Genomic DNA, 24,193 nt, shown 5'->3' on the forward strand with positions numbered 1-24,193 from the left:
GTTGCAAGTCTTGGTTTGCTATTTATTTTTATTGTTATTAGATATAGTTTAAATGTGTTGATGTTGGTTAAATATATTTTAAATTGTTATAACATTCTGCATCTCTCATAGCAAATATTATTTTCGTTTTAATTGATGCTCACAGCTAGAATTTTTTTGCATTACAGCCGGTACCGTTCAAAGCCTACTTATTTAAAGCGGGCGAATTTTTATATACTCTATATCTCGAAGAGAAATCGAGCAAAATATCAAGTATGTTACATTTTTGAAAAGGTAATTTTAAATCCTTTTCAATAAATTAAAAATATACAGGGTGTCCCATATAAAAAATCAAATTTTCTGTTGATAATTCTTAAATTATTAATTTAAAAAAAAATATACTTAAACCATTAAATTCTACGTAAAAAGGTGCTTTGGAAATGTTTTCATAAAAATACAAAATTTTCCATAGCAAAAATGTTACAGCGATTTGTTAAAAATGCATATTTTTGAAAAACACCCCATAACTCCGAAACGGTAACAGATATTGATTTGCGGTTTTCACCATCATGTTTTTGATGAAAATTGAGCTCCAGACACCGATATTAGTTTTCGTCTATCTCCTATAGAAAAGGGTGTTTCCATTTAAAAGCGTCGAATTTGACCCACCCTGTACAATATTGTTACTAAATCTATCGCACCTGATAGAATTTTAGTTGACTATCCAAAACGGTAACTTCGAACTGTATCACTTCCCCTGCAACAACGTCGATGGGATGGACTAGATGAAAGACAGCCTGTTCCCAGCATTTGACGCGGTTCTCATTGCGAGGATCCGTCGTTATCGTTATCTCTTCATCCAAATCCAAATCGAACCACACGGCTAGTGACGTCAAAGGACCATCCTTTTGGCAAGTAATCTATGCATTGTCATAAAAAAAACTTTGTTAAAAAAATACATTTTTTCACAATATCATAATACAGGATAGTCCGAATTGTATTCCGGAAATTTCGGCAGCATATGCTGCAGAGAAAAATAAGTGAAAAAGTTCGTATAAATGTTTGTCCTAAAATGCTTAGTTTCAGAGATACAGGGTGTAGAAAATTAATTTTTATTTCGATTTTTTCCAAATAATTTTTGAACTAATAGTACGAGCAGGGCCGGACGAAGTTGCCAACCCAGGCCAAAAAAAATGCCGCCCCTTAACATTTTTTTTTAATTAAAAAAATTACGGATAGAAAAAACATTTATTTGAATACAGGACCAACAACAGAATAGACCGACAGAACAGATCAACACAGAACATAAAATAAATATTAAAATATTCATATAAAATGACAACAAACGTACAAAAAAACTATAAGGTTTGCTTATATGCCTATAAAGGTTTCCTACGTACTTTTTTGTTCGCAAAATTATCAATTACTTCATCGTAATTGATAGTTTTTAAAAGGTCGAACTCAATATGTAAAACTGCCAAATGATTTAGACGTTCTGTTTCCATAGTGAACCGTAAATAAGTTTTAATACGTTTCAATGCAGAAAACGAACGTACAGCAGAACAGTTAGTAATAAAAGTACATGTGAAGATTCTTAATGCTATGAAAATATTTGGAAACAGGTCTTGAGCGTTTTTTTCATAAATTACTTTAAGAAGCTCTCTAGCAGATGGTTTTGCTGACTTAATGCATTTTATAAATTCACGAAAATGTATTAATTCATTAGGCATTGACTCATATAAATCATTTGGATAACAAATTATTAAATGTCTGGACTTATCGGTAATGTCGTCAATACTTAAAGTAGATATATCAAGAGTAGATAAATAAGTAGAATATAATAAGTAGTATGTAATAAATAAGTAGATAAAATAAAGTAGATAATCAAAAAGTGCCTACAATTTATCAATAATAACATTAAATTTAAAAAAAAACTCCCATTTAAAACATTAAAAAAAAAGATTTATCATTTATCCTAAAATCGTCCCTAGCGTTAAATAGAGTTTCATTATCACTGGTTTCATCAAATTGTCGTTTCCGTTTCACTTTTCTCTTTTTATCTGCCGCATATTCTTTCTCACCGAACAATTCTATGGCCCTTCTTTCATATTCCTCAAATAATTTAGCATTATCTAGATTTCTAATTTCAGAAAAATATTTTTCCAATGAGCTATATAAATCTGCAGCAAGTTGTAGATCAATATCCACCATTTGAAGCTTTTTATTGACCGCATCTAATCTATTTAAAACGTCTGTCCAAAATACCGCCATAAAACCCATTTCTAGGCTTTTGAATTGTTTAAGGAGACTAGAGGCATCTAATCGGGTTTTAGGCCTCTTAAATTTTAATGTTTTGAATTCTATTTTTTATATTCGAGGGCTTATGCATTTATTAACTGATGTAATGGCAATAATGTAGTAGTGTACAACCCAAGGAATTATACATTTATATAACAATAATAGTTAAGTAAATAACATGTAATCAGCTAAGGGTATATTCAAAACATTTTATGAACAAATAAAAGTTAAAAAAAGATAAATATTCGGCGGCTGCCCAAACTTGCTGCCCTAAAATTCAAGTTTGCCCCAGGCTCCGGACCTAGTTGACCTAGGCCTGTCTGGCACTGAGTAATGAGAGCTTGCAACGTGGAAAAAACAAGTATTTTAAGACGTCTGTTTTGATATATTCACTATGTTTTCTAGAACAGCATGCGGCCCGTCCATCGCCAGGAATGTTTGTGTCTCCTCTGCGTAATTGGAAAGAAGATTCTATATTTTTATTAGTCGGAAACTCTACGCACTGCGCTATGGAGACATGTTCGATTTGTATTCAATACTAGAATTTATAGGACTAAATTAATAAAAACATATAGGATCTTCTTCCGATGCGCAGTAGTGAACGCAACGGGCATCGGCAGCCAGACGGGCCGCATGCTGTTCCAGAGAGCATAGTAAAAGATATATCATAGATACATCATAAATTCAAATCTGCTGCTTCTCAACATACAGGATTAAACGCGGACCAAATTGATAATTCCGATTTCATGGATATTGAAAAATTACAAAATTTTACGTTTATATGTTTAACAGAAACATGGTGTAAATACTGAAAATACAGACAGCATATGTATACCGGATTGCAAATTGGCGTGAGGCCTTTGCTGAAGTGTGTATCAACGTGGTATGCTTGAATTTGGACTAGACTTGGTATGGATTATAAGGTCATTAACGTGGATAATTTTGTAGTGAAAAATTGAGGTATGCAATTTCATTTAGTCTAAAATGGAATATATAAATTAGTAAATCTCTATCGGTCGCCACTAGAGATGTGAATATATTTATAGATAATATATATAATGTTTTAAATTTTATATAAACCAAGCGATTATCTAATAGTTACAGGTGACTTTAATATAAATTGCATTTAAAAAATAACAATGATTTTCAACGTCTACTTTGCATTGAGTTGCCTATTTTTACCACCTTGATACACTCTTTCTACAAGGGTGCAAGGTACATCTGTGGTCAACGCTAGATCAAATTTTCTTATAAATTTTGAGACTGAGAATTTCCCCGATTGTGGTGGATGTTCCCCACAGCGACTACAGAGCTATTTTTCAACATTTTGGCAATATCACAAATTGCAATAAGACTGCCACATTTTAAAACGAAAATTGATAACTGTAGTATTAATAGCTCTTTAAACTGCTTTAGAGAATGAGTCGGGAAAATTGATATAATATGTAATAATAGAGAGGGAAGGTATGGATCTTATTTTTAAATATATTTTGTATCATTTTTAATATGTTTTCCTCTTAAGAAGAAGACTAAACTAATTCATTCCAACAAATCTTACAATACAACAAATTAGAGACTCCAGGAAAAGTTGAAAATTTTATTTTTTATCTAAAAGATATAAATAATTTTATAAAAATAAAGAATATAAAACAAACATAGAAATTTAAAAACTAGACAAAAAAAATATATTATGAGAAAAAAATATCGTGAATTCATAACCGGAAGAAGTGTGGCATGGAGTATAGTTAAAGAACCCAGTAAATGTAAAATTGAAAAACAAAAGTCCAACATAGAATTATCTATCGATAATAATATCATACAAGACCCTGAACTCATAGTAAATTATTTCAATACAAATTTTAAAGAAGCTCCGTATCGAATAAGAAATAAAATATCAAAAGTACAATCATATAATCATTCCAATAATAAAATAATTAATAATAGCTTATATTTATTCCCTTTTTCTGAAGCCGAATTATTTAACTTAATAAATACAAAATAAAAAAATAAAAAATCGCCAGTTCTTAGATTTTCATACGGACTCGTGGAACACGATTTAAAGTTGAAATTTTGCCAATACCGAAAAATGCAAATAAACCAGTGAGGCATCTACGGATAGAGCTAGTGGAGCCCTATAATCACACTTTTTTCCAAAAATTTTCCCGGTAAAAATCGAGCTTTTTGCACTTATTCCCGTTTGAAAATATTTTGGACGTGGATCGATGCAGACCGATTAGTTAAATCGAAATCTTTCAAATTAAATATCTCGGAAACTGTGCATTTTCCAAACACAATTTAAATGGGGTGAATATATAACTCTATTAGCTCTATTCGCAGAGGCCTCATCTAAGATACTTACCGTTTCCGAGAGGCACATCTTATTTTTATTTATACCTTTATTTTTTTCTACTGGTACCGTATGATCGAATAAAAACGGCGTCAGCGGTGGCTATGAAATGAAGATCGCTGTCATTTTATATGTAAATTTTATATGGGAAATGTCATCGATGTTCATTTCATAACCACCGCTGACGCCGTTCTTATTCGATCATACGGTATAATTTAATGTAGCGACCAAACGCTAAAATTTTCGAAGTGACTTCCACGCTTAATTTTAACGTTAACACCTTAAAAATTATTTAGAATGATAAAAAATAGGCCCCCTACTAAAAATACACGAATTTTGGTAGCTCGAAAGGACTATATGAAATAACCAGCGTTTTGGAAAATGACTCGTTTTGGAAAATGAAATATTTTGCGATAAGTGGAGGAAAAATCGAGGGAAATGTAAGTGTATACCCAGAGAGTTCTATTAGTCATCAATAAAGTTTGTAAATTATCTCTGTATGTTTGTACACCACCAAGGGAAATTAAAATAACTTTCGTTGCACATCATAATACGACTACCAGCAAACTCCATAAGACGACGCATGTTGTCATTGATGACGTGCAACGAAAGTTGTTCCAATTTCCCTTATATACTCTGTTTTTTTTTCTCAGCTAAGATTTTGACAGACGATGACAGAAAACAAGCAGTTGACATCCATTTTAGTTTTCCTAAAAAAAGTTTCTAATATTTTTTAAGTTAACTACAGATAAGTTTACATATAAATCCGTTGTGTCGTCTCTTGTTGTTTTATTGGTTTATTTCAAAAATGACAATGAAATGAGATCATATTTATTGGTTTGACGGAACGATGAACGACAAACGGAAGCCGACGCGTATGAATTCGACTTAAGATTTTTGAGAGTTGTCACACTCTTGCCAAATTATAGGTTATAATTTTGCATCAAATTATGTCAAATAGAAATGATAAATATTTTGCATTTTGCATTTTGGACTGTGTTATTACGTGTGTTTCGTGTTTTTTAAAATTAAATGGAGCAAAATTCGAGGGAAAATTAAGTGTTGACCATAGTTTACAGTTAATATTCGGTGCTTAGAGACTGTTCAGAGACAGTTTGCCAGAGATTATGGCCAGATAGTTGTATTAGCCACAAATAAAGTTTGTATACCATCTCGTATATGATACCAAAAACTGTGAATATAAATATATAGATAAGTAAATAATAAATTTTAGTACTGCAGAGAGATAATGTCAAAAGATACTAGTTTACAAAAATTAAAATTAAAGTTAATTAACCAACTTTTAAGGTAAAAAAGTCAGTAAGTATTATTATTGATAAAATATTTTGTTTTATTTATGTTGTTTTATTTATTCCTTTGCAATATTATTTTTTTTTATTTTTACCTAAGTTATATCCTTGATTATGTATAAATAGATATACAATGAGGGCTTAGTAAAATCCTATCTTCTAGATGGCGCCTTGCCCGTTTTGCATTTTTGTATTCCCCTACGATTTTCTTTGAGGGGAATCCGTTAAACCCGCCCATCGTTCAAAAATGGAAGGGCGCGAGGTCACATCTATTGGGCTACTTATTAAAATAAATTTGCGATTAGATTTTTTTTAGTTTATACAGTTTTTTTACAATATTTTTGAAGTAATCACTTGTCACTCAAATTTTTAAATATATTAATTTTCTGCTATGCGCATAGATAAAAAGAAAATAATCTTCTATTCAAGATAGATATGAAACTGTGACGAAAAAAGGAAAAAAACTCGCATATTCGTTTCTAAATTCAGCAGTTTTGTTTATCTTTCTCGACTACAGTTTCGTTTCGTTTTAGGTTATGTCTTAAAATAATTATTTATAAGCTTTTGAGTTAAATATACCTTAATGCATATCTGAGTAATTAAAAAATTCAGTTTTTTCGTCCCTCGCGAAGAAACATAAACAGTATTTGTGAAATTTGGATTAGAAACTATTATTTTATTAGTTTATTTTGTTGTGTTTAAGTGTTGTGTATTTGTACCTACTGGATAATATTTTCCAACATATTTAATTAAGCAAAAAGCATCTGTTTTACAGGTAAGTAAATACTGTTCATATTTATTTCTAAATTCATATAAATTTGTTTTAAATCACTCTTGGGAAAAATGTTATAGAGTCTGAGATAAGTTTAATAATAAACATTTGATAGATTGATAGATAGATTAAACGATAATGCCCAGTTTGCTTAAAAGTTTAAAAAAATACTGATTTTATGCTATAAATTGTTTCATTTCTCACTTTGCTTTTTTGGAATTGTCAGATATATTGTGTATTTTATAATTTTTCCGAGAATTTTTCTTAATAACTTGATAACGTAAAATATTTTTTATCTACAGTCAACCCTGTGTTTAGATAAAGCTTCATATCAGATTTCCTATTTTATATTTTCACTCAAATCATATTTTTTGTAAAATATGCTTGCAAAAGTAGCGTAAATTTGACAGGGAGGTATTTTTATAGATATACAGGATGATTCAAATATATATTTACTTTTAAAGTTATTAGTTATGAGCAAAGGTTATGAGTTTGTGAAAAGAAAGGCTATATTTTGTATTTTTGCTTGGTGGATTTGTTATTAAATTGTCATTCCAAAAAATACCATAATGTCGTAGTCGTATAGAGTTCATTTTGACCAAAGAATATATTTTGACCCTTTTTGGATTGAATTTTATTGTTTATATAATAAAATATATATTTAAAGCCCTTTCTAAGTTAAAAATAAGTAATATGGAAGTTTTTTACTGGAACTAATTTAAGGTAATGTTCTCTTCATATAATTATATAAAAATATGCTAAATTCCTAAATTATTTATATGATTAAATTTTCTTTATATTATTTTTTTTGTATTATATACAGGATGAGTCAAAACTATATATTATATTTTTCTTTGCTATTTCAAATGGAACACTGTATTTTATATCATAAATCAACAAATCTTTTATCCAACTTTTGTTTTGTTAAGATCTATATCCCAGATTAATAGTTATTGGATTGTTCTCAATAATTGTCTCTTTGAGAATAAACATGATTTGTTTTTCGCAATTTTTATTAGTGGTTTGTCGTTAAAAGTGATGTATCTACATATTTATCAGCGACAAAAATTAAGAATTAGATGTCTAAAATAATTTCCTAATTATTTTTTTACTTAGCGTATCAGTAAATATTATTTATTTTATCGCTGCAGCTGAAAATAATTATGTATTCCAAAAGAGGACATTACTGTATAAATATCGATTATTTGGATTTAAAAATTATTTTTCAAAACAAAGTTGGAAAAAACTACGTTTATGTCATAAAATGTGGAGTTCTCTTTGAAATAATCGAGAAAAACCCAACATCTAGTTTTGACGCCACCAGTATATATCATGCATTATAGTTCATTATACTGCAATTTATTATACATACGTAGTTTTGTTTGGTGAAAATGAAACTTCTAAAAGTATTCCCAATTAAAACATATTAAGAATTTCCTACATTATAATTTTGAAAGACGTTTGAGTGGGCAGACAATTTGGTCTAAAATAATCATATGTCTAAAAAAATTAGTCTAAAATAATCAAAAACTACTTAACACATATAACTCGCTTTTAAAAAATCTAAAAGAAATAAGTTTGTTTATTATATTCATATTTTATTAAATTATTATAGGTGTGACTGCTAAGTGGTCGTACTCGCCACTTTAACCAACCATTGGTGGGACCATGGTAGGACCTTCAGAGATTATAATGCGAATTTGTCATACCATGTAAATCTATATACATATATTAATAAATGCGTTTGTTTTATTAAATTTGTTTTCTTATACGGTATGAGCGAAAAAAAACGGCGTCTATTTGTTTACGTACAAATATATGACATCGATATTCATTTCCAAGCCACCTCTGATGCCGTTTTTTTTATCGTATGGTATACACTTACATATATCCCTTATCCTTTAAATCCAATTTATTTCTAATAATTTAAAAATAAGATACCTGATTGATTCTTTCGAAATATTATAAAATGAGATATCAGGAAATAAATAAAGTTAATTATCTCGTTTGTTTTGGGAATTCACAAAAAAGGGTATAGAGAATCTTAAGAGACACAGTTCAAATATTATTTTTGAGTATAATGGGTGCTTTCAAAAAATGTGGCGGATATAATGTAACATGTTTTTTAATGCAAAACTCTTATTTATAACCTTTATTTTATTTTCGATTCTGCCTAAAATTCTATAACTTTTTTTTATAAATAACGTTAGTATTTGCAAAAAAAATTATTCCTATGTTACATAATTGTCAGTTGTTTCCGAAGTTGGGCTACACAAATTTGGTAGGAGTGTTTTACAGAGGTGAAGAAAAAGATATATGTAAAAATACTTGGAGTTAGATGCTACACTGTGTTCAAACAGTTTTTTTTGGCTGATCCTATATATTATTATTTTTTCTAGTGATTTTACAAAACCTTTCAACATTTGTTAAGAAAGTATATTAAGTACATCTATACTCTATACAGCTTGCAATCTGTTCTGAATTTTTCAATTTTTATCCTTCTTTTACTTCATTTACACTAGGTATAACAAGTTTTGCCATGACAAAACAAAAATTATTTATTATTAAGCATTAAAGTAATTTATATAGTTATATGACATTATTAATAGAAATTGAAGAATTATGTAAAATCTATCAGAAAAAATTATAATATACCGGGTGTTTTTCAAAAGTGGCTTGATTGACGTATTCAATTAGTTTCGGTTATTTCTTGTTTCACCGGAAATGACTACAACTTGGTTTTTAAATGGTACCGTCGGTATTTTTTTACTTTATTTGACAGAATATGGCATTGTGAATAGAATAATTTAATGTCAACTTTTGACATATTTACTTAAAAAATTGTATTTTAAATTACAATCTAGAGTGCCATGATAAAAAACAACATGTAACCGGTCGTAAAGGTAACGACAGTTTGACTCGATATACGAAGTGTGTGGTACCAAATTACCTATTTACCAGGTACCAAAAAGGAAAAGACACAAAAAATATTAGACGATCAAATCAATTTTTCCGAAGCTCCTTGATTAAAAATTAATGGTTTTAACACAGCCATGACACTAGATTGAATTTTAAAATGCTATTTTTTTTAATTGAAAATGTCAAAAGTTGACATATGATATATGTCATTCTATTCAGAATGTCATTTTCTATCAAATAAAGTATAAAAAATACCGAGGGTACCATTTAAAAATCAAATGTTGTACTCGTATACATTTCCGGTGAAACAGGAAGTGACCGAAACTAACGGAATACGAATCAATCTCGATTTATGTCATATACCTACTAACATTCCGAGTTTGGTAAACCCCGAATTTAATTTTATCTGAAAAAATAAAAAAGTTATAGGAGGTGAACCGCTTTTGAAAAAACACTCAGTATAGGCTGCGTCATTGAAAGAATCTGCAGATATTTTTCTATTTTAAATACGTAGTCGAATTTCAAAAATATATATTGAACACCCTGTAGCTCTACCTTAAATATCTACATATAAATATCTAATATTTTTTCTTCATCAACAAATTGAAATATTATAAAACTAGTTTTAGGTTACACCATTATACAAGAAATATACGTAAAAAAAGTAATAGAATTTTACGCAGAATCTAAAATAAAATAGGATGTTACATTTAAAAAAAACATTATGTTAAATCCGCCACACTTTTTACAAAGTTACAGACGTAGGTAGGTATAGTTTCATATTATATTCTTTAATTATCCATCTAAAAATAAAATATTTATATACCTAATATAATACTTTAGTATCCAACAAGTGGCTATGAAAATCAAAATAAATATAAATCCATGTCCAAAAATAAAAAATGTAAATAACGCTTTGAGGTATAAATTCGGTTGGAATCAGATAAGATATTTTATTCTTTACCGAGAATTAAATTCGAGGAATTCCTAGTCCCTACTTCTTTGCCAAATTCAATAGTCTCCGCCCCTTTTTACGTTTTAATTTCTGCCACCAGTTGGCAGCATCGACTTATACAGGCACATTGACTAACTATTAATATATAAACAAGGGTTATATTGATAAATGTAAGAATAAAGGCAGGAAGTTTTTTGAGCTTGAGACACGGCTTGAAAGTAGGAAATCTTTTTTATATCTTTTTTTGGTATGTGGTGTTGTTTTTGTTTAAAATACACCCTTGCTTGTTTTGTATTAACACATACCGTAATTGTTTTTTAATAAAATAACTGGATTAGATTTTTTTTTAGTTTATACAGTTTTTTACAATATTTTGAAGTAATCACTTGGCACTCAAATTTTAAATATATTAATTTTCTGCTATGCGTTCCAATTGTACCAACTTACTTCTTTGTTAAATAAAATAAATTACTTTGATATTAAAATGACAAATTTATCACTTACCTCAATAATTTTAGAATATTCTACATTGTTCAACATATCATTCAGTTCCAGTTTGTCATAAAAATCCACATCAAACACTTTTACTGGCTCTGAAAGGTACTCAAAATCTTTAACAGACAAATCTTCAGCTTCGTACGGTTCCGCATCGATCTGTCTTATACACATATCTTTTAAATTGAGTTCCTGTATCTGACTGACCACTCGAAAAGCTTGAGGACTTTTGTAATTTATAGCTAAAATAATGTTTTAGTAAGTTTAAATCGTATTCTTTCTTAGGAAAAAAATAGATTTTTACCTGAAGCGTATAATCTGGCACCACAAGGTACAATTTTAAAATTATTTGTTTCTGTTATTAGTACTTGGTGAGCGTGTACAAGACTTTCAAGCATTCTTTCACCAAATATGGCCACATCGAAAATTTCAGTAACCTGTAACAATTTTTAAATTGCTTATATGAGTGTTAAAAGTGTTTTACTGGTATGGTTGGGTCTGCAAACGATTTTCAAATGATTGATAAACGTAACAAGGTTTCTATAAATTTTCTGATTTCTTCCAAAAAATGTTAGTTTGGACTACAGCCTCTATGTAGCAGTTAAATGGCAAACAATAAGAAATGCTAGCATAGAAAAATTTCTGGGTCTTAAGGTTTAGAACAAAATCTTACATGGTCTAGCCACATATATTTTGTGTCAATAATTTATTAGATAGATAGTTAGATAAAAAGATTATCAGTCAACTGGAAGTAATGAGACTCTTAAGACCTTTATCCAGCAGACGCCGACAAAGACAGTGCCAAAATTAAGAGTCCCTATCTATATCAACTGACTTCAGAAAAACTATACTTTTTATTTTTCTTTTCTATTTTCTATATTTTGTTCTTTCCTGACTAGTCTCAATTAAGAGTTGCAGAAGTGTATATTTATATCTGTTTCTATAGTCCAAGGATAAGATATTATATTATTATAAAGTTTAATATAAGACATTCTACCAAAAAATTGCAGGTTACTGGAGGTTCATTCAATTTTGTCGAATTGTAATTCAGTATCTTCACGTTATTCCTGTCATTTTCCTTCATAATGCTTTCACACATCTTGGCAAGCAATTTATTTTCCTCAATAGCTGTGACATTAACCTCAGAATTTTGCGATGCAATTAATGATAATAATCCACAACCAGCGCCAATATCAACAACATTAGTATATCCTAAAACAAAACAATAATACCTTATCATACAAATATCCTGGTTTAAGTATGATGGCTATTACCTTGATTGATAATATTATTTATAGCTTTATAATAAGCGAGATTGCGGGATTTATCGTTCAACATTTTGAAATGCCACCTGGGAATTTGATGCCATTTGCAATGCATGAGATTCTTTTCTGCCGGTAAATAATTGTTACTGCAACTCACTGCTAAGTCCAGATATCGCCTTGCAATGTCAATTTCACCCATCCTATTTAAAACAACATAAAAGTAGTTTGGAAATAGAACTTAGTAAATAATCTTACTTAAATAAATATCCACCCAAATTGTTTAAAATTATATAATTATTTGGAAAGAAGTTCAGTGCCTGCAAATAAACTTTAAGCAGTTCTTCGGTGTCATTGGCTTCTTCCAGAACAATTCCTATACGGCATACAAGTTTGGTAAACCCCAACTGGACCGCTGGAGTACTTGTGGAAGGATCATCTAAACTATCGAAGTAGTTTACAAAATTCTCGTACGCGTCAGGATAATTATTATTTTTAAAACAATCTTTGGCTTTGTTTAAATAAAAGGTACTGTTCATTTTGTTGGGCTTCAGCGCAATTTGCGATAGAATTCTGGGAACACGAGGTTCAGATGACCCCAACATTACTGTGGGGTAAAAAAAAATTTTTTAACTACTTATTTGAATGTTTAAACCACTTCTACTAACTTTAAATCACTTTAAATAACTTTCGTAATGGACATTTAAAAAAAAACTAGGTTAAAACATTTTCGAAATGTCAGAAACAGCGTCTGCAAATGTCAAAAAGTTTTGCCGCCCCATCACAGACGTACGTTTATAGACATTTAATAGGCGTTTAAATGGAGTTTCTTTTGTGTTTCTAGTTTTTAGTATTTCGGTAAAATAAATTTATGGGACGCTAATGAGTTGACAGTTAATTTTAGAGATGGGCGAAAAACTCAACTTAAAAAAAAACGTTTTTTTTTCGCTGCATATATGAACTTTTAAAAACTTTAAAAAAACTTTACGTCCACGTCTAGTACTCATTCTGTCAGTTCAAAATAAATTTAAAGACTCTGTTATGGAATCTCCAAAGTTTTTAGTAGGTACTTATATTTGTAAACATTATTTTTAATTTATTTTGTATTATGTATTTGATTTTTTTATTATGTATTTGAACTTCTTGATAACTTTTTTTGGGTGTAAACCAAAGTTTAGGTAAAACAATCGTAAATGTAGGTTTTTAAATAAAGGGGAAAAAAGGGTCTTTTCCTGATTTATTAATAATTTTTCAATTTGTACGATTTTTGATGTTACGGTTGAATTTTTACAGCTTTTAAACATTTTTTACTGCATTTTACGCCAAAAAATAAGAGCAGATACATACGTTTATGTACTGGATTAATATATTTCATTTTTTTTAGCAAAAAATTGCTATTTTGAAAAATTAACCTTATATTTTGGGATTTTGTTTTTAATCCTCCAAAACATTTTATTTACGGCACCTTAACAATTGTAAAAGTCACCCAATTAATTTGGATTCACAATAAATTGATCAGAAAATTGAAACTTATGAATTAATGATTTGATTTTTATTTTTAATAAACTTAAGAGGCCATTTTTATCCTTATTTTTTAATTAAATGCTGTGCTACTCTAATGGAATTCATGATCCATGGTCGAGGATGAAAGAAGATTATTGCGTTTGCGCTTGCGCAATCCCAGTAGTACTCGATGTTAGCTGTCATGCAGGGCGTTTGCAGTGTTGGTTAGCTGAATTTGGACGTTTTTAAGTGCTTTAAAGGACATTTTTAACATTTCTGTTAAAACGAGTGTGCCAGAAGAGAAATTGCGAGGATCTATTACCCAAAGTAAGTCCACACTTAATCGTATTTATTTAAAGTGACCGATTTTTTACCACAAAAATGGCCGCTTATAGGTGTTGCCGCTCGATTACAAAATACGGTGTATCCGATTCAAATTTCAGTTTATTAGCACCCGGTCAAATCAGTTGGATTAATTACACTATCTTTGTGAATTATAAATGAAAAGTATGGTTGGTTAATTTAGAAAATCGACGAAAGATTGCCAAGGAATTTTTTTGTTTCGTTTGACAAGTGCTTTAAAACAAGTGATGGTTTTTGTGGCCCTTTAATGTCACTGAACCCTGACGAAAAATGGAGCAACTTCGTTTAACCAGAATATTACAGAAAAAAATACACGTTCTTGTTTATTATTAATTGGTATGTTTTTACAAACGCCTACTAGACAGTCATGTCCATTTTTATAATCGTAACACAGTGGTCAAAATTCTGAAAATTTCTGATCTTCCAGGACTTTTTTGAGTTCGGAACCGCTTTACGTATGTTTATTTAATTCTATAAATATAATAGTCATCTATATTAAGGAGTAAAATAGTTCAAAAGGCCAATTTAGAAATTAAGCAATAGATTAATAACATTATTTTGGTCTTTTCAGTATGTGAATCATTTTTATTTTTTCGTATAGCGCTTGTCCTTGAAGCATTTAACATCTTTTTGGAAACAGTTGCTTATTGCTTAATATAAATAGTGCAAATAATGGAAACTATGCGGCTAAATGGCGTTAATTATTGTTATATTCTTAGCTGTTAAAACAAACTCTGTTAATTATAGTCTAGTTGTTTGCTTATCAAATATCATTGTCACTTATTTTCTGATTTAATTGTTCAAATATTAATTTTTATCTAATCAGGTTAATTATCGGAAGGTACTACATTATGGTACGCGATTTTTCGTGCCATAGATTAAAAAACACACCGTATAAAGTTCATTAATTAGTTATAATCTCGATCTACAAGTGTCTTCATTATGGAATGGATTCCATAGTTCTGAATCATATACCGGGTGCGTCTCGAAAGTGGCTCACCCCTATAACTTTTTTATTTTTTCAGATAAAAAATCGAGATTTGGAATGTTAGTATATGACATAAATTAGGATTGATTGACGTATTTACTTGTTTTCAGTCACTTCCTGTTTCACCGGAAATGACTACAACTTTTGATTTTTAAATGGCACCCTCGGTATTTTCTTACCTTACTCGATAAAAAATGACACTCTGATTAGAATGACATATCATATGTCAACTTTGACATTTTCACTTTAACAAAAATTGTATTTTCAATGTCAATCTAGAGTGCCATGGCTGTGTTGAAAACACTAATTTTTATTCAAGGAGCCTTGGAAAAATAGATTTGATCGTCTAATATTTTTCGTGTCTTATCCTGGCCAGTTAAAAGAGGTCCAAATCGTATTTTTAATCATATCTCAATTTTTTCAAATGGAACGAGGGTGGCTCATTAGCATATTTGGAAAAAGCACTTTTTTATGAATAATTTGGTACCACACACTTGGAACTTCAAGTCAAATTATCGTTATGAACCTCATGCTACTATTTCAAAAAAACCATATGAAAAAATGTCAAAAGTTGACATATGATATGCGATTCTATTCAAAGTGTCATTTTCTATCGAATAAAGTAAAAAAATTCTGGGAGTGCCATTTAAAAATCAAAAGTTGTAGTCATTTCCGGTGAAACAGGAAGTGACCAAAAACAATTGAATACGTCAGTCAATCCTAATTTTATGTCGTGTACTAACATACCACATCTCGTTTTTTTATGTGAAAAAGTTATAGGGGTGAGCCACTTTTGAGACGCACTCGGTATAATACAATATTTTAGGTATAGACATTTTTTACAATATTTTAGTTTTGTACTTTTTGGGGCTACTCTATAGGTTTTTACTGGTTTACAGTGTGCATTGTTTATTATGTAGATATTATATCACGGAGATTACATCATCGGTCGCTGGATTAAATTAAAGCTAATAAGGTTGATTCATGGGAATAAAATTTTAATTTTTATATCGATGAGACCTGTTTAACTGAATATAAGCTTTTAATTTTCTGTATAGAAAAGTAAGTTTTATATATTTTTTTTTTCTTGATATTATATAGATAAAGTTGATATCACTTATTGAAAGTCAGTAAATGATTACTCACAGAAACATAACAAACAACATATAAATAACATGTACTGCACCTCTAATATAGTCATCACACGACAAAATCCTTGTCTGTCAAGTTGTAGTACTGTTCAAAGTAGTTTATTTTAAAACTAGAAGAGTTTCGGACTTCCATTGTCTTTATTTTAGAGTGATTAAAATTATTGTAGTGACAAAAATGTTTACTTCAAAATATGAAAAAAAATTAGCGCCGGGACGCACGTATAGCCACCCATACTAAAATTTTGGTCGGACGCGACAGTTTGGAGTTCTCCACACGGATTTTCTCAAAAACGAACTACGGAAACACGGAATATCTCAAAAACTGCGACTTTGACTGATTTTAATATTATTACAAATTTTGTTGCAAATATTATTCCTAATCTTAAATTGAAAACCGCGTTTCGCTAGCTACTGTAATTTTGTAGTTACGATTATGAATTGTGACTCTTCAAGGATTTCATTTCTAGTACATTTTATACATATAAAATAAATAATAATGTACGTTTGTCGTATCATTTATCACGTATAAATAGCAGAAAAGCAGCATTGCGTAACAATTAAATTGCTATAGCCATTAGCACGATTCTTATTTGCCATTTTTGGAATGATTTAAAGTAGAGACAGCCTTGGCTGTCTTCTCATATTGGAACATGGACAGATTTAATATATTAATCTGGGGAAGGCGAAAATAAATTAAAATTATAAATAAATATGATTATTTGTGATACATTTATTTGAAAATATTTTGAATCAGTAAGATAAAAATTAAGAAATATACGAGGGGCAAACCGCTGATAAATTTCTGTACACTAATACCATAGTATAAGGAAACTAGTAGCTTTACTCCTTGTCAAATCCTTGGTTCTTTTTCTGCCACTTTATATGACCCTGTTCTCGCGTCCCGTGACCACTGACGTAGCTGTATAGTCGTGGTCTATAACTAGGCACAGTATAGTCGTGGCACTCGCCATAGTTTCACAGAGATGTATTTTGTATTTATTATGAGTTCACAATAAAATAAAATAAAAAAAAATTGATCATCGAGTAAAAATTTGCTTGAAAACAGAATATTTTTACATTTCGTGTATGTAACAATTCTTCTGTATCTGAAATTCTTCTGATGGGAAGAAATGCGGAAAAAATATATAATAATAATGACATATTTTTATATTATTAGGTATCTATTTCAAAGATTTTCTACAACTTTTTTTTTATATTTAAAACAAGTTTAATTTTAACATTAATGTGTTTGTTTTGCAGTAATATATTGGTTAGGTGATTTTCATTGGATAACAAATACATTGAACAACACATTGTACTAAGTAATAAAATAACATATTTAAACTTCAATAATTGCTAATAAACATTACAGAAATTTCAAAAGAGAAAAGAAGCAAGAACAGTAAGAAATAGCATCACTACTTTTCACGCAATAAAAGAATAATTTCTTAGTTATTGTTACTTAGTCCCGAAGGTACCAAAAGAATCGGGAATTAATAACTTCGAATCCCAGTTTTTTGATATCTCAAAAGAATCGGGAATTTTCGGTTCTGAACCCTAGTTACCATATTATCAAGAAATTATGTTTTTTAACTGTAAACTAAAAAAAAAACAAACTTTTTTAAAAAAAATTGCGCAGAAAAATCCTTATATTTCTAGGGTCAAAATATACTAACCCTAAACATATTTGTACTTATTTAAAACTCACCCTGTATAGGGCGATTCATGGTTATAGTCATTGCCTGGAAACTTATATGGTGAAATTTTGATAAAGTAATTTAGTACACACTAAAAACACGGTATGTCGCTAGTGGTAGGAAAAATAATTTTTAAAGGTTACTAGTTTATTTGGTATGCATATACAGGGTGTTTCCTAATTAATCTAAAAAATAAAAAATCGTTAGAAAACGAATTAAGGCGGGCTCTTAATAAGTATATTTATTTTTTCCTCGATAACCGTTTGATGAACAAGAAAAACTCGAAAGATCAATTTTGTTGAAAAAGGATGGCCAGTCAAGAAAAAAATATATTTTCTTTAAAAAAGCAGTGGTGTACCATTTATGTTAAGCAAAAAAATCGATTTTTTTTTAAATTTTTAACACCCTGTAGATCAGAAAGGAAGTACTTTAGACCCAATGGTTATATAAAAATTGTTTTAAGAACACATGAGGAATCACACCATAATTTTTTTAGACTAATTCGAAAACACCCTGTATATTGTCAACTTGACAATGACTGCTGATAAATTAAAAAATACCTTTTCAGTGAAAAAAGCCTGATTTTCCCAGGAAAAATTTTGATTTTTATTGAATTTGGGCCTGCGTTTGCAAATACACGTTTGTTTTTTAATTTTCTATCTATCTAAATTTTAAATATATGGTATGTATTCGTTGTTTGATTTTTTTTCGTTCGCTTTAAAATCTATAAATCTCGGTCTATTCATTAGACAGCCAGTCGACTTACGATCATTTACATGAAACTCTGTAAAATAAATAAACAAATAAATTGTAAAATATATATATATATTCTTATGTTTTATTAAAGTTACTCTGATATACTAATATATCAGTGTAACTTTAAAAATAAATCCTTTGAATTCAAATATAAACATAAAAACATTTACAGCAGAAAAGGCGAAGGCGCTGGGTTAAACGTAGTCTCCACTAAAAACACGGAGGGGCGCTTTGACCCAAAATTTTACTATTAAGTTTCATAACTATCTTAATAGTAGATTATTTTCTTTTATCTACGGTTGTAGTACGTTATAGCGTTTCCGGAACTGGAGCTGTTTTTCGGAACCGGCAATTTCGGTACCATGCCTCTAAGGAACCGGGATTTCCATTTTTTTTCGATACTTTCGGTACTAGCAAATTCTTGTTCAATGGTGGTGCAGTTCGTTAAACAGCAAGCAACGGATGATTGTCAAAACTGGCAGAAAATATCGTCCTATTGCTGCCAAAAGTCATTAACTAACATTTTTCCGAATAACCTAAAAATTCAATTACTAACCAGAGTACGTAGATCGCCGAGTAGCGACAGAAACCGTCGGTTCTTTTGATGTGGTGGGACCAAATTTTCTTTCTCTCTCTTTTGACGTGTTTGACAGATAGACTACGTATTTAACTGCTCAACTTATGAAGTGGTCTAAGAATTTTAAAATGATATTACATTATGAAACTTTTTAATAACCCGGGTCGTCTCAAAGTGGCTCATCCCTATAATTTTTTATTTTTCAGATAAAAACAGATTTGTATGTTAGTAGGTATATGACATAAATTAGAATTTATTGACGTATTCAATTGTTTTTGGTCTCTTCCTGTTTCACCGAAATGATTATATCTTTTGATTTTTAAAGGCACCTTCGGTATATTGCTACTTTATTCGATAAAATGACACTGAATAGAATGACATATCATATTATGTCAACTTTTTTCAATCCAGGGTACCATGGTGTTGTTAAAAACATTAAGTTTTAATCAAGGAGCCTTGGAAAAATAGTTTTGATCGTCTAATGGGTTTCGTGTCTTGTCTAGGCCGGTTAAAAGATGTACAAATCGTATTTTTAATCATACATACGTCAATTTTTTCAAATGGAACAAAGGGTGACTCATTAGCATATTTGGAAAAAGCATTTTTTATGAATATATTGATACCACATACTTGGTATTTCGAGTCAAATTGTCGTTATGTGTTACAATTACACCTAAACCATATGCGAAAATGTCAAAAAAGTTGACATATGATATGTCATTCTATTCAGAGTGTCATTTTCTATCGAATAAAGTAGAAATATACCGAGGGTGCCGTTTAAAATTAAAGGTTATAGTCATTTCCGGTGAAACAGGAAGTGACCAAAACAATTGAATGCGTCAATCAATCCTAATTTATGTCATATACTAACATCCTAAATCTGGTTTTTATTTGAAAATATAAAAAAATTATGGGGGATGAGCCACTACAGTGACAGTGGTATAATAAAGACAGTACCGAGTTAAATAAATGTAGTTTTCATTTTATCCACTTCCTATCACTTTTCCTTGCTTTAATGGAACAAATTTATGTTATCTCTAATTTACATAATAAGACATCACTATAACCAGAAAAAAACTACAACAATCATATTTTTTTTCTCTCGCTGTCGCCGATTCTTTTATATCTGTGGAATAGATCCTGTTTTGATTAATATTAGGGGTTGTAAATGTTTGACTAAAATTAATAATTTATTATTAATTTCAAAAATTACCTAATTTCGATTATAAAATTTCTTCTATAACGTGAATTTTATTATTTTTATCCTTTTCTAAGGGCTCTAAGACGTTTTTTTCTAAACTTTTATTTAAAAACCTGTCCTAAATCTTAATAAAATATAAAAAGTTTAAATACGATATATTTTTAATTTAATTATAGCTTCATTAAAATAAAAAATTTACCCGGCTATGATACGGAGAGTTCAGGTGTACTTGAGAAACGAAAGACAGTGTTGTGTTTCTCGGCAGAGTCGTCAGGGAACGGCCGTTACGACAGAGACAACCTATCTATCGCTCGTGTCGCACTCGTTATAACCTAAAACAATAACACAACAACATCACAACAATAACAAGACATTGTCTGACCGCATGTTCCAGCTATTTATGAATGAGATGCTCAGTCTATATTTTATTTTAAGTCTATGGTACTAACTATATTTTGAAGGGGAGAATCGATTGAAAAAGTCATTAACTACGATTTCTGGCTATTTATGCTGTATTTTAATACCGAATAGTCACTAACAAAAACTTTATGCAATATAATTAATCTTTCGATGCGTTTTTCTCGGAAGTAATAAAAAGTAAGTTAGTGACTTTTGGCAGCAAAAGGACGATATATGGGAGAGTGCAATTTACTCCGATTGCTTCAAACCATCCTTAAAAGCATTCACTACTCGCAACTTAAGATCTGCAGACAAGTTAATTCCACGTGGCATGATATATCACAAGAGCTCAAATGTTTTTAAATCGCAATTGTTCATAAAAGCAGAACAAATGAAACTAACGATTTTTAAAAATATTTGGTTCATCTATTTTTGTCCAAGACAAAAAAGCAATATTTGCCAATTCTTATCTATAAATGATAAGACTAACAGAAGAATTTATATTTGTTTGTAATATTTTGGTGAGAATGTATTAAACTTTTAACATACAAAGGTACATAAAATAATTTTGATATTTAACACCTCAAATCTGATTTTCTTCGCAATTACTGGTATTGGTTCATCCACTTTTGGCCAATACTGTATTTTTTCATATATATTTTTGAAGAGCCTACTACAAAATTCGCCAATAAGAACGAATTATTGCATTGAACACATCCTGCTTAGTATAGTCGGATGTTAAATTTAAAATTCTCCAGTTACTATTTATAATTTTTAATATTTATACATGCCGCCTGCGCTTATAATAGCCTTCGACATTGTAAGCGAATTCTTTTCAAACGTAAAAATTGTGGGAACGTATCAAACAATAATATTTCTATAATTTTTGGTGAAGAAACAATCGTATTGTGTTGTTTGTAGATTTATTATGTGGGTGTAGGAATTGTAATATTTCGTTATTAAAATACAATAATTTTTTTTACTTTGATACTACAGGTTATCAAAAAATTAATTTTCGATTTTTATGACTAGGATTTAGGAAAATGGATTCCCAGAAATTTTATAAATATCATAAACAATATGTGGTACTATCGAAAAAAATCGTCGAAACAGTAGCTTTTGAAATGAAAGTCTAATTATTTCTGTCGGGACGATACATATACATACATATACGTTTTCTATTAAAAACCTTAGTTAAAACTGTCATAAAAACTTCAAAAAATTAATATTCATTTTAGAAAATAGTAGGTATATCAAAACTTTGATAAAAACTTCTGACAGGAATTATGAAAAAATATTTTTTTATTGAACATATTTGATTATGAATAATTATATTTATAAGGTCTGGAAACTTACTTTTGTACATTAATCAATTTTTAATAAATAATATACAGCGGTCGATCGGACAAATTATCATCGCTTTTAGTTTTAAAGGCTACTACGACATCGTTTTTTTATGGCAATCTCAACCGTGTTTCGCTATACCGGGTTTGTCTCAAAAGTGGCTCACCCCTATAATTTTTTTTATTTATTCAGATAAAACAACGAGATTGGTATGTTAGTACATGACAGAAATTAGGATTGATTGACATATTCAATTGTTTTCTATCGCTTCCGGTTTCACCGGAAATGACTACAACTGTTGGTTTTTAAATGGCACTCTCGGTATTTTTTTACTTTATTCGATAGAAAATGACACTCTGAATAGAATGACATATCATATGTCAACTTTTGACATTTTTGCATGTGGTTTATTTAAAATTGTAATATGCGGTTCATAACGACAATTAGACTCGAAATACAAGTGTGTGGTATTAAATTATTCGTCAAAATATGCTTTTTCGAAATATGCTAATGAGCCACCCTCGTTCCATTTGAAAAAATTGAGATATGATTAAAAATACGATTTGGGTATCTTTTAACCGGCCAGGATAAGACACTAAAACCATTAGACGATCAAATTTATTTTTCCAAGGCTCCTTGCTTCAACAACTCTAGATTAAAATTTAAAATTCATTTTGTTTTTGTGCGAATATGTCAAAAGTTGACATATGATGTCATTCGACTCAGAGTGTCATTTTCTATCGAATAAAGTAAAAAAATACCGATGGTGCCATTTAAAAATCAAAAGTTATAGTCATTTCCGGTGAAACAGGAAGTGACATCAGGAAACAATTGAATACGTCAATCAATCCTAATTTATGTCATTAACTAACATACCAAATCTCGTTTTTTTTATCTGAAAAAATAAAAAAGTTATAGAGGTGAGACCGAGGGGTGTCTCACTTGGGTAAAAAATGTACATGTACTGCCAAAATATCATGTTACTATCAAGCGACTGCCAATCAGAGCGAAGAAGACTGCCTATGACTGCCATGTAATTATTATAGATGACTGCCGTAAGACTGCCAATGACTGCCAGCGACTGCCAAGAAAATGTACATGTAATTCCGGTAGTGCACCCCTCGGGTGAGACACTATTGAGACGCACCCGGTATTACTATAGCATTAATTAGTTTTATTAAAATAATTGGAGAGTAGTGATGAGGGATATAGATTTGCAACATTAACTAAAAAGAAGATTAGAAGATATTTTCAAACTTTCGATATACATTATTAACAATTTACGAATTTGAGGCTCAACAATTTGCCTATTTATGGTTAATTTAGTTAGTCACTTATGCTTTTAGATTTTCCTCTAAATAGGAGCAAGGTGTGGACTTTTTTTTATAACATACTCGTCAGGGAGTGTACGTGTCCTACTTTGTACCTCTTTTCGCTATACTCACATTATTGATTGTGAAGTTGCATGCATTTGATTTTTCTTACAAAAATGTAAATAATAATATATATTTATATCATATAATTTCGAAAATAATTAACTAGTATTGACAAAGCAAAAACATTTTTTTTTCATTTGATTTGTGCCATATTTTAGTACTGCCCGTAAACCAAATGTGACACCTTTGACAGCCACAACACTACCGGGTGCGTCTCAAAAGTGGCTCACCCCTATAACTCTTTTATTTTTTCAGATAAAAAAACGAGATTTGGTATGTTAGTATATGACATAAATTAGGATTGATTGACTTATTCAATTGATTTTGACCACTTCCCGGTTCACTCGGATTTTTTTTTATTTTAAGCTTGATTTTCATGCATTGATACGATATTAATTTTATTGGTAGAATTTAAAGACTTTGATTGGTTAAAAAATAACG

General features: G+C 29.8%; 2 protein-coding genes across 6 annotated transcripts in view; one reads left to right on the forward strand and one right to left on the reverse strand.

The window, feature by feature from the left end:
- LOC115888144 (protein arginine N-methyltransferase 9-like) overlaps positions 1-13,079 on the reverse strand; it is a 32,296-nt gene extending 19,217 nt beyond the window's left edge. Inside the window, exons 1-7 of the mRNA XM_030907740.1 lie at positions 13,006-13,079; positions 12,596-12,944; positions 12,350-12,540; positions 12,073-12,287; positions 11,380-11,512; positions 11,085-11,317; positions 681-899 (exon numbers count right to left, since the gene is read on the reverse strand). Coding sequence (XP_030763600.1) covers positions 681-899; positions 11,085-11,317; positions 11,380-11,512; positions 12,073-12,287; positions 12,350-12,540; positions 12,596-12,942 — 1,338 coding nt within the window. The 5' untranslated portion in view covers positions 12,943-12,944; positions 13,006-13,079. The remainder of the gene's footprint in view (positions 1-680; positions 900-11,084; positions 11,318-11,379; positions 11,513-12,072; positions 12,288-12,349; positions 12,541-12,595; positions 12,945-13,005) is intronic.
- Positions 13,080-14,012: 933 nt separating this feature from the next.
- The window catches only part of LOC115888107 (spectrin beta chain), a 100,297-nt gene continuing 90,116 nt past the window's right edge, over positions 14,013-24,193 (forward strand). For all 5 annotated transcript variants that reach the window (XM_030907689.1, XM_030907684.1, XM_030907688.1 and 2 more), the window contains exon 1: positions 14,013-14,167. The gene's annotated coding sequence lies outside the window, so the exon portion shown is untranslated. The remainder of the gene's footprint in view (positions 14,168-24,193) is intronic.

This window comes from Sitophilus oryzae, unplaced genomic scaffold (assembly GCF_002938485.1).
Source record: "Sitophilus oryzae breed Bouriz unplaced genomic scaffold, Soryzae_2.0 scaffold_684_pilon_pilon, whole genome shotgun sequence".
Classification (NCBI taxonomy): domain Eukaryota; kingdom Metazoa; phylum Arthropoda; class Insecta; order Coleoptera; family Curculionidae; genus Sitophilus; species Sitophilus oryzae.